Genomic DNA, 12,419 nt, shown 5'->3' with positions numbered 1-12,419 from the left:
CCGCGTACCTCAGTTGGAAATGCCGAAATCACCCACCTTCTGCATTGATCTTGCTGGGAGCTGCAGACCCGAGCTGTTCCTATTCGGTCATCTTGCCAGCTGTCTCTCAAGTTGAAACTTTTATAAGAGTAAATGTGTTCCTGCTCAGGATGAAATACTGATAGAGAAAAATATCAACAATAAAAATGTAGGATACTGATTATAACTCCCTGAGTTAAATCATTATGACTTAAGCAATTTGTTTCAACAAGAGAAGATTAAAGCTATAATGGTTATTTCTACTTTTTTTCCTCTTACCCATCTCTCTATTAATAGTAACTATAAATTAGAAATTTAGGTTAAATAAGACCTTTTTTTCTGAGACAGAGTCTTGCTCTGTTGCCCAGGCTGGAGTGCAGTGGCGTAATCTTGGTTCACTGCAACCTCTGCCTGCTGGGTTCAGGCGATCATCCTGCCTCAGGCTCCTGAGTAGCTGGGATTACAGGTGCACGCCACCATGTGCAGCTAATTTTTGTATTTTTAGTAGAGACAGGGTTTCACCATGTTGGTCAGGCTGGTCTTGAACTCCTGACCTCGTGATCCACCCACCTCGGCCTCCCAAAGTGCTGGGATTACAGGCATGAGCCATGGCACCCAGCCTCTACTTTTTTTTTTTTTACAAGAACATTTGGATGTTTCTGGAAAAAAAAAAATTATAGAAAACAAAGGCATGATTAGCATTAATGTCAACATCAACTTTGGCTAATATTTAGGCCAAGATTTTATGTGAACCAATTTATTCTGTCTACCTAAATCCCACTGTATTAACAGCAATGTCACATCATGGCTATCACCATCAACGAAGTGTGCTGTGCCTTGTTTAAACCACCTTCAGTTATTATTTCATCTTACTTGTAGTTGAAAGTGTTGTATTGAGTCATAAATTGTACAACAAAATAGTAAAATTGGTAAAGCTGTTAGCCATTCTTCTTGGCTAAGTATTCTGCCAAACAGAAGTGCCAGACCATTAGCACAACAGTTTGTAGGAGTGAGCCCAGGCCTTCCAAGGCATTCAGCCACCATGGCAGAAGCACGGGGTCTGAATTTCTCTCCAAACCCCCTACACAATATATTTGGCACTTTCTATAATTTGTCACCTGGGGCAATCATGGTGACTTTCTCTGTCCATTAGCAGAACAAATAATGAATCTGAAAATACAGGATGGATGTGGTACAGTGTATATCAAGTGATCAGCAGCTTTTTTGCTGCCAAGTCCTCGGAGAAGAATCATATAATATAGTTTTAATACCTTGATCTTAATTTTCTGTTTATTAGATCTCTGTTGGATGTAAGGTGTCTGAAAAAATTGCCCAGAATCAAATTCATGTGCAATATTCTACTGACTTCGGTGTGAGCTGGAATTATCTGGTCCCTCAGTGCTTGCCTGCTGACCCAAAATGCTCTGGAAGTGTTTCTCAGCCATCTGTATTCTTTCCAACTAAAGGGTGGAAAAGGATCACCTACCCACTTCCTGAAAGCTTAGTGGGAAAGTAAGTAGAAAACTAAAACAAAGCCTGGTTCCAAGCACCCAGAATCCCATTAGGTACACTGTTGTCATGCCTGAAATTATGTGTATTTGTGGGTAAAGTGCTTTCTTTCTCCCTAACTCTAAAGGTTCTCTAATTGGTGACTTTCATCATAACTTCCATGATGAGCTAACTTCAGACCTCAACTTGTAATCCTCAGACTTGGCAAAATGGGCTTTCGCAGACTCTTCTATTTTCTAAACCTCAGTATCTTAAAATGGGAGCACAGCAATAGTGATGGCCTTGGAGCCAGATGAAAAGGTGTACCCTGCCTTCTCAACCTTGTAGACTGTGGACCTCTGTGCACTACATACTTTCCACATTATTGCCTTATCAATCCATGATAGACAGAGCCAGGAGCAAATCCTAACTAATTCATCATGCTATTTCTACCAGTGTGACTTATAGGATCCATTTTTCTCTTATCAAAGCGTTATATTCTGATCCTGCTGTGAGAGATAATTAGCCTGGTCCAGTGATGAGCAGAGGTGATTAAACCTTGCTTTGCAAAGTCTGTGTATATATTAAGGCAACTCCAAAAGATTTCTCTTCTACTTTAAAAGTAGAGAAAAAGATACACAAAAGAAAATAACAGGTGCACCTCGACTGTATTAATCAGATAGTCTGACTAAAACGAATCTTGTGAAACATACAGAGTCTTTGAATAAAGTGCTTACACACAGTTCCCAGTGTCCCATAGATATTATTATTATTACCACTCATGGTTTTCTGGAATGTATCTAAAGAGCTTATTCAACTAACATACTAAGGAATTAAATCAGGATGCTTTCAGCTGCAAGGAACAGGAAACCCAATTCAAACCGGCTCGAAATTTGGTTCGTCTATAATGAACGAATCCAAAGATAAGTGAACTCTAGGGCTGGTTGATTTGTAAGTTGAATGGTGTCTTCAGGGACACTGTTCTTCCTTATTCTCTTAAGAGAATATCTGCTGTCTACAGCACTGGAGGCATACTCAGCTCTCTCAAGCTGGTTTTGCTATTGAACATGAGATGGCAGCCAGAGAACTGGGGCAGGATGCTTCCGTACTTATGTCCAGTGAGAAAGATAGTTGCTTTTTGTTACAAGACAGCCAGAACAAGTGCCACCTTGCATCCCACTGGTAACAATTAGCCACTCAATAGTTAGTTAGGAAAGTGATATTACAATGATTATTTCACGGATTATCTGGGGTGAAATGGATGCTGGGGACCCACCATGATGTCTATCACAGACTCATTTTCCCCTCCCATTCTCGTTTTGTAATAATGAGGTATAATTTACATTCGGTAAAATACATACATCTTAATTGTTCAGATCAATGAGTTTTTACTGTTGTGTAACCCTTGTAACCACCACATAAAACAAGATACAGAACATTTATATCACCCCAGAAAGTTCCTCCATGTACTTTGGACTCTTTAAACCAAAATAATATGGCATATTTTAACATAAGGATAATTATGAGGCTTGTTTTTTCCCCCAGAAGACAGAGAAGAACAAAGATGAAATTAAAATCTCAGAGAAAATGTCCTTTAATATAACCCTTTGAAAATTGTTTTCTAATTAGCATAGTTACTCTGAGAATATTGATTGTCTTATTGTCTGAAGGGAATTCAGAAAATGCTGCCTCCCAACCGCCTGAGGGCTGTGTGTATGCTGACAAGGCTCTTGTCAAAGGCGTCACTCACCTTCTGTACAATTTCAGAAATGCAATTAGTGAATCTAAATTGCATCATGACCACAGAACTCCAATACAGAAGAAACCTGATTTATGAAAGTTACAGATTTGTATATTTAAATATTTCTATTTCTTGACACAGAGATTCCACTGATTTTAATTTTGTTGTGCAAGTGTGCTCAGATATTCTGAAATTTAAATAAAACCAGCTTGAAAGTTCCATTACTAGAAAGATAAGAGTGGCCAGAAAACGTTTTTTATTAACCTATTTCATCTAATAAGAGGGTCTTAAATGTTTTTTCTCTTGAGTACTGAATACACATGCAGGACAATGGACCTAAATAAAGTTAACTTTTGTTTTTCAATCCTTTACTTTTGCATTGTCAATAGTCCGGTAAGGTTTAGGTTCTATCAGAAGTACTCAGACATGCAGTGGGCAATCGATAATTTCTACCTGGGCCCTGGATGCTTGGACAACTGCAGGGGCCATGGAGATTGCTTAAGGGAACAGTGCATCTGTGATCCGGGATACTCAGGGCCAAACTGCTACTTGACCCACACTCTGAAGGTAAGGGTAAAGCCCTGGACAAGAAGCCTTACTCACATCATGGGCCATGCCTAGGAACCAACTTATGTATGAGACATAATCTGTAACAATGTCCTTTGGGTCCCCCAGGAAATAAAATCCTTTGAATAGAAACTTTAAAAATGTCTTATGTTTCCTAAGTACAAGAATATTAGGATCAAGTTCTAGTATAGTTTATCCAATTCATAAAATGAGCCAGACTGTATGGATTACAAATGATAAACACTCTGGGTTTTTTTTTTTTCCTTAAGCAGACTCTTTTTAAAGTCAATATTAAGCCTTTTTTACTTCACTTTTTCAATTGATGCACTATTTAAAGGAGGATATTATTATTGTTGTTATGAAATAAAGCAAATAATATACATTATCACAAAAGACCAAATTTTCAAAAAGGCCTAAACAGCACCTGAATTTTTGTTTAGAAAATTCTATGTTCTGATTCGTTGACTGCTGAAATGGGGTTGTGTATTAAGAATGGAGTGGTCACTTTTGAAAGCTTTAGCTGTTACATCATTGTTTAATATGCAAAGCAAATACAGTTACCCAACACAGTTGCCATATATGCACTCTATTTCTGTGAATAAACATAGTGCATTTGTCATTACAATAACAGAAAAATGACTAGGCTAAAAAAACAAAATTCCTAGTGATTGAAATCCAACATATGAGAGTCAACAATGTAAACCAAACCTGTTCTGTCATTTGTGTTTGTTCTAATACTTCAACTATGGAATTGAACATTTTTTAAATAAAATTGTAACAATGCTCATTTGTGTCTGAAGATGTAAGTACATTATTAACAAATGAGGTTAGCACATGAAAAACATAGCTTTATATACCACAGGTAATTAATAAACTTTTGAAAATCTAATTAATTTCATGAGCACTCAAATTTTATTAGTATTCCTCAGCTGAATAAGAAATTGTACAAATCTATAAATTATAAACCCTGATTAAAATCTTCTAATGAGAGTTTACATGGTTAACCACGCATTTCTTCTAACACTTGTTTTCTTACAAACCTTCAATTATAAAACGTATTCATTTGCTATCCATTAGTGAGATGAAGGCAGACTGACATTTCACTGTATGTCTTTAACTATAGAACTGATTATCTTCTAAGTTTGAGAAAAAGAAACTGTTTAAATCATTTTAACTACACAGTAAGATAGAACTCTCCTTAAATGAAAAAATATAGGTTTTTCTGTATACAATTATTGCATTGCAACTAGAACAAATTACCTTTATGATATCTTTTCATCATTTTAAACAAGAAAAAATGTGTCTGTCTCTAACTAATACAAATCTGCATTATGGATAAGATGAAAGTACTGTGGACAGAATGAATAGGGAAATTAAGACCTTGACTATGAGGAGATAAGCAAATTTTACATAAAATGTAGCCAAGAACCTTTATACTTTGTACACTCTCTGAAAAATAGATTTTCTGGTTGTCATCATTCTTAGTTAAAAGGATAAATGGGAGACCCAGGGGAAAATATTTTATCCTAGATTTTGAGTACTTATCACCCTGCAACTTGGCTCTGATAAACAGGTGAAACATCTTTCAAACTGCCTTCTAAGGTTTAGTTTCTTTTGACTTTATATAGAGAGATTTGGTTTCAAGTGTCCCTGCCTAACCATATAGACCTTCAAGGTTCATTCTGTGCTAGAGGCTGAAGGATCCTGACTGCCTGAAGCAGTCTCCAAAGTGAGGGCACACGCACCAGGACAATCCACTGGGGGATGTTGGGGGGAAAGTGCTGGATTGCATGTTTATATCTTATCTTATTGCTTTCAAATTTCCTTTTTTGGCATGTTTCATAATATAATACATTACAATACTACTTTTATATACTATATAAACAAATATACATATTTGGGGGTATATGCTTAAATAACTTTTTACAAATAGAAGTGTTACTATAATATGGCCAGGCATGGTGGCTCACACCTGTAATTCCAGCACTCTAGGAGGCGGAGGTGGGCAGATCACTTGAAGTCAGGGGTTCGAGACCAGCCTAGCTAACATGGTGAAACCCCATCTCTACTAAAAATACAAAAAATAGCCAGGTGTGGTGGCACACACCTGTAATCCCAGCTACTCAGGAGGCTGAGGCATGAGAATTGCTTGAACCCGGGAGGCAGAGGCAGAGGCTGCAGTTAGCTGAGATTGTGCCACTGTACTCTAGCCCAAGTGACAGAGCAAGATTTCGTCTCAAAAAAAAAAAAAAATTGATATAGTCAACTTTACAATTATTTTAAATTTCAATTATTAAACATTATTTGAGCAGTTTAAATGATTTTCAATATATGACAGGAAAAAGCATTGTGGAAATAGCCTTTTTTAAACATCTTTGAAAAGCATTTGAAATCAGCTCTATTTTTTTTAAGTCCAAGACATCACTCTGTATTTTCTTAAATATTCCATAGTTATCTGAAATTGTTTTTTTAACCACATCTGGCTTATTTTATTTCCAGACTTTCCTGAAGGAACGCTTTGACAGTGAAGAAATCAAACCTGACTTATGGATGTCCTTAGAAGGTGGAAGTACTTGCACTGAGTGTGGAATTCTTGCCGAGGACACTGCACTCTATTTTGGGGGATCCACTGTGAGACAAGCGATTACACAAGATTTGGATCTTCGAGGTGCAAAGTAAGTCAATTTTTTGTTATTTCTATTGCAACATAGCAAATTGGTCCCAAAGCAAGGAACACTTGTATGGAAGACATTATCCAGGACTTCAGTAGAGTATTTGTTCTAATGAATTATTCTGATGGATAAAATGTGCTTGCATTCAGGTTCCTGCAATACTGGGGGCGCATCGGTAGTGAGAACAACATGACCTCTTGCCATCGTCCCACCTGCCGGAAGGAAGGCGTGCTGTTGGACTACTCTACCGATGGAGGCACGTGTCAGGGGTGAAAACCACCCCTTGGAGCAGATTCCCAAATTCCATCCAACACCCTCAGAAAAGTCTCTGCAAAGCTTTGCGGACTTCACAATTTGAATCGTGAAACTCACAAAGAAAAAGCTACAGATTTTGTTTGTATTACATGTTCTGTACAAGTGACTTCTGTGTTATGCAAAAAGGGAACAAGAGAGAAATCACATTAAAAAATAAAGTCCAAACTTTATGAATAAAGAAAACAAACTCTATGATTTACTGAAGCTTGAGTGATACAATTAAGAAATACATTTTGTATGATTTCCAAGATCATTTTTAAAACTTTAAAGCATTTTTAAAAGCTTACGTGTAAATAAGCATGTAATAAATGCTATAGAAAATCTATAGAAATCTTCAAAAATTGTGAAAAAAAAGTCTATTTTGTGAGTTTGTCGTAGAATATTTTAATAGAATTCTGTTTTGTTATTTTGAAGTAGCTAAAACCAGACCAGTAATACCATGGTGTCTTTAGAAAAATCTACTTTAGCAGATAGATATCATTCTTAATAACTAGCTGATTCACAGATGACCCTAAAATATTTTAAGGTATTTGAAGGATGTTTTCATAAGTAATTAAACATCCCACCTGCAATCTTATCAAGCAAGAAGAGATAAACTTTATACCAGTCCAAATAATTACAAACTGCATAAAATTACAATAACTATTTTAATACTGAAAGCTATTGCCTAGAAACATGTAAAACATGGGTGTATCTCATTATTTGTGAGAAATAAGAATTTAGAACTAAATTTTAAAAGCAAAACATAACTTATTTTTACTTCAGTGTTTTTATTTTGGCCAACTCTTTCGAAATATCCTTCCCCTCATATCATTACCCTCATACAGAAACAGTATTTATAAGTAGTGAATACCTAATATCAAAGTCAGAAAAATCAGTTGTCATTTCCTGGCTGAAAATTTCTTTGGGAAATTCACAGTATCTGAAGTATACTGGTGGTTTATGAGGAGGCAGGAGATTCTAGATATATTGCTATGTTGGTATATTTGTTATTATAGGAATTACCTGGACTTTGCTCCATGAGATGGATTACCAGAAATACATTTCTGTTAGACACGACTACATACTTCTTCCTGAAGATGCCCTCACCAACACAACTCGACTTCGCTGGTGGCAGCCTTTTGTGATCAGCAATGGAATTGTGGTCTCTGGGGTGGAGCGTGCTCAGTGGGCACTGGACAACATTTTGATTGGTGGAGCAGAAATCAATCCCAGCCAATTGGTGGACACTTTTGATGATGGTAAGAAACAAGAAATTGAACAATTTTCTTTCCTGTGAGCCATTTTTCTGCTTATGTCTTCAGATACATTAGCACATGAAAAGCTTTGTAAGAGTGCGTAGCCCATACTCCTGCTCAACAAATGTTAGCTGTTATTTTGCCCAGTGATTTATAAATCTTCAAAGTTGACTGCCTGTTGAAATGTCCACTGAGCATTCAAAAAATCCTGTTAAAGGCTCAATGTCTGGCTTTAAATATAATTTGAAATGTCAACACCCCAAAATAATTGTAGTTTCTTTAGTAATTAATGTGTCACAGAAATACTTAATGCACTGGCTGACAAAGTGTATCAAGAACTTTTCAGTGCTAGGTTACCTAGACTAGCAATTACATTTTTAAAGTACAGTAATCATTATACTACCATTTAATAGTCTTGTCTAAGTTTGATTTCTCACGTTGGATTTATGCATTATCCCAGTTAAATAAAATAAAAATCAACCTAAAGTGTAAGCAGAAAGCTAGTAGAGCATAAAAATTTAAGGAATTCAACAATAAATCGGTCAGTTCAAGAGAATAATATGCCATATTGCTTCCGATTTTCCTCAAGAGAATAACATGCCATATTGCTTCCAATTTTCCTTAACAGAAGGCACTTCCCATGAAGAAAACTGGAGTTTTTACCCTAATGCTGTAAGGACAGCAGGATTTTGTGGCAATCCATCCTTCCACCTCTATTGGCCAAATAAAAAGAAGGACAAGACTCACAATGCTCTCTCCTCCCGAGAACTCATTATACAGCCAGGATACATGATGCAGTTTAAAGTAAGGAAAAGTGGCTCTTTAAAACAGAAAGTAGCATTGCATTTGGGGCCTGGGGGGAGAATGGTTATTCAGACAACTGTAAGGAAATGACTGATATTATTCATTAAAAAAGACTTTATCTTATGAATAAAAGAGGTCATCTTTTGCAAAGACCTTTATTCAAGTATGATTATTTGAGGATAGATAAAATGCTTGAAAATGTTGGGACATAGCAAGAAATGTAACTATTAGGCTGGTGCAAAAGTAACTGCAGGCTGGGTGCAGTGGCTCACGCCTATAATCCCAGCACTTTGGGAGGCTGGGGCAGGAGGATCACTTGAGGCCAAGAGGCCAGGAGCTCCAGACTAGCCTGGCCAACATGGCAAAACCTTGTCTCTATAAAAAAAATAAATAAGCCAGTCGTGGTAGTGCACACCTGTAATCCTAGTTACACGGGAGGCTGAGAAATAATAATCGCTGAAACCTGAGAGGCAGAGGTTGCAGTGAACCAAGATCATACCACTGCACTCTGGGTGACAGAATGAGATTCTGTCTCAAAAAAAAAAGGAATTACTTTTAATGCCAATTCTTTTAATGGCAAAAACCGCAATTTTATACCAACTGAATAGATTCTATCTTATATATGTAATCTGGATTTCAGTCTCCCTACCCTTGTAAATAAAAAGCTCAAATAGGAGACTCTGGCTACTTCTAGCTCTCTGTAACACTATCTCCTCTTTATGTTGCACAATTCTCTTTCTCTCCCTTCCCTTCCTCTCTCTCCCCCTGCCTCTTTATCTTACTCCATGCCTATTATGTGCATTGAGCCATTTTTTCTCCATCTATTTTTTTTCAGTATATCTTTCTATTTTCTTGCGTCTCTGACTTCATATACCTATACTACATTAGTCCTGTTGGAACTTCCTAAATCCTCAAAAAATTAAGGAGGACTCTCAAAGATTTTAAACTGAATCCTTGATTCATATAGGATGAAAGTGAAGACATAAATAATTAATAGACACTCAGAGAGAGAAAGGCAAAGCAATATCAACTGATGTATCTCTATTGCAAACACCTGTAATCCCAACACTTTGGGAGGCTGAGGAGGAAGGATCTCTGAGGCCAAGAGTTCAAGACCAGCCTGGGAAACATAGCAAGACCCCTATCTCTACCAAAAAAAAAAAAAATTAGCTGGGCATGGTGGCATGTACCTGTAGTCCTAGCTGCTCAGGAAGCTGAGGCACAAAAATCACTCGAGCCCAGGGGTTGGAGGTTACAGTGAGCTATGATCCCACCACTGCACTCCAGCTAGGGCAACAGAACAAGACCATATCCCACATATCCCACACACACACACACAAAAAGTCATTACAGAAATGCATTGTATTACTAGGTCATTTTAAAGACATCAGTTATTCTAATACCCTTTTTTGATGTACTACAATGACAGTTAATAGTAAAAATCCTTATTAGCAGAAATAAAAATGTATTTGCTTTTTGCCTCAGCTCTATGTTAAACTCTCCTTCAGAGACTGGAGAGTAAGGCAAGCTCCCCAAATGCTACCACTCCTTCAGGACTATTCTTAACTTAGTGATATGAAGAAGTGTTATACTTCTTCTACTTCTAAGCCCTGTTCCTTAAGAGTGACGATTTTCCCTCTGCCAGGTTCACATTTTGGCCCAGATCAAAGGTATATTTAATTGAGTTGATTGGAGCCTCCTCTTCTGTTACATCTGTAACAGAAGCAACTGCACTGAAAAGACTGGGTCTCTCTTTCTCTAACCAAGGCAATTTCTTTGGGAAAAAAAGAGAGTTTATCCTCAAATATTTAGTAAAATATCACTAAAACTACATACTTGAAAGTCACCAGAGACTTACCGTACCCAATATCAACAGTTTTTGCACATTCCCCATCTTCTCTTTCCTCTCTACACCATTTGACACTGTTATTCTTGCCCTCTTCAACCTGTGGAATTCTCTTTCCCCTAGGCTTCTGGGTTCTCTGCTGGTTCTCCTTTTACCTCTTTGATACCTATTATCTTCTTATGGCTTTTCTCCCCTCAGCCCTCTAAATGTCAGCATTTCTCAGTATGTATCAACTTTCTTCTCTCTCCATAGACATTCTCACCATCAGGAATTGTATCCAATCATCTAGCTTCAAGAATCATATCTTGAAGAGCAAATTTCAAATCTGCACATCTAACCCTTGACTGGCTAACAATTCAATATTTTTCATAGCCCCTACACATTTCTACAGCTTTGCACATTGGCACCTCAACTGAATGTGTCTAACGGTCCACTTAATATCTTCCCTCACCATACCAACTCCTCTTTCTGATTTTCCTGTTTCTGTCGATGGCACCACCATTCACCTAGTAACTAGCTTGAAATGTTCGACTACGCTTTGATTTTTCACTTTTCATACCTAATCAGTGACTGCATCCTTTGAATTCTACTTTCCAATGTTCCTGGTATCCATCCAATCTTCTCTTTTTGCACTATCACCACCTCCATTCTGGCCCTAACTAAATCAACAGTTGACTAAGTACTCTTTTCACTCCCAATCTCTCTCTCTCCACTCCTATCTGTCTTTGACATCATAGTCAGATTGATCTTTATAAAACATATCTCTAAGCAGCACATCATTCCACAGAAACCTTTAATGACTCTCCATCACTTATCAAATTAAGGTCAAACACCTTAGGCTACGGCTTCTGGTCTGCCAGATTCAACCAATCATTCTAACCTCATCTCTGAATATTTCATATATTATATACTTGGACCAAAACATGCTATATACTGTGCTCTAGATGTCCCACCATGATTCCCTACTTTGTCTTCACTCACACTCTTTCACCTAAGTATCTTTTTCCTATCTCAACCTCTCACACTCTTCCCAGTCTTCAGGGGAAGCTCACATGTACCCTAACTGATTATTTTCTAATCCACTGAATCAAATACTATCTCCTTTGAAGCACCACAGCGTTATATTCGTGTCTTATGATTCCCACTATCATTATGCTTCTTATTCTCTCTCTGAATTTAGAGTTGTTTTATTCATGACTGTATGGGCCTGAAATTTTTAGCACTAACCTTCCCTAGTTATCAGTGCTGAAATAGGACATGATTAAATAGATGATTAGGACTTAAATTTGAATCACCAAATTTTTATAGCATTTATGTATTAGTAATGATTCAAACATTTAATTGCATATAATATGGAAAGCTTTCATTCATATGGAAATACAGAAAAACCCAAGAATGAATATTAAGTAATTAAAATTGCTGATTTTAATTCCAAATAAAAATTTAATAGTAACAATCAAGAAAGTTAGGCTATCAATGAAAATGTTTTGAATCAGTGATACTTTCAGTTTCTGTCTATAAATGTGGCTAATGTTACTTTCTTTTTGGCCAGTTTATCTTACCCAGATTTGTGATTAATGCATTATACTAATTTAGTAAATAGAAATGTAACTTTTAAAACCTTAATTTTCATCTCCATGCAAAATTGAACGTCTTTAACAGAATCCAAAAGAATGTATTCTTGGTATACCAGCAGACTGCTTTATAAAAGCTTCTCTGAATATTACCTA

General features: G+C 36.8%; 1 protein-coding gene across 3 annotated transcripts in view; it reads left to right on the top strand.

The window, feature by feature from the left end:
• Nucleotides 1-12,419, top strand: part of RELN (reelin) — a 521,226-nt gene that overhangs the window by 487,238 nt on the left and 21,569 nt on the right. For all 3 annotated transcript variants that reach the window (XM_003268163.3, XM_030826362.1, XM_030826363.1), the window contains exons 52-57: nucleotides 1,316-1,530; nucleotides 3,637-3,814; nucleotides 6,314-6,489; nucleotides 6,636-6,742; nucleotides 7,800-8,042; nucleotides 8,668-8,843. In XM_003268163.3, coding sequence (XP_003268211.1) covers nucleotides 1,316-1,530; nucleotides 3,637-3,814; nucleotides 6,314-6,489; nucleotides 6,636-6,742; nucleotides 7,800-8,042; nucleotides 8,668-8,843 — 1,095 coding nt within the window. The remainder of the gene's footprint in view (nucleotides 1-1,315; nucleotides 1,531-3,636; nucleotides 3,815-6,313; nucleotides 6,490-6,635; nucleotides 6,743-7,799; nucleotides 8,043-8,667; nucleotides 8,844-12,419) is intronic.

The sequence above is a fragment of the Nomascus leucogenys genome, chromosome 13, assembly GCF_006542625.1.
Source record: "Nomascus leucogenys isolate Asia chromosome 13, Asia_NLE_v1, whole genome shotgun sequence".
NCBI classification, from domain to species: domain Eukaryota; kingdom Metazoa; phylum Chordata; class Mammalia; order Primates; family Hylobatidae; genus Nomascus; species Nomascus leucogenys.
The sequence above is the reverse complement of the archived record's forward strand: the minus strand, read 5'-3'. Positions and strand labels throughout refer to the sequence as shown.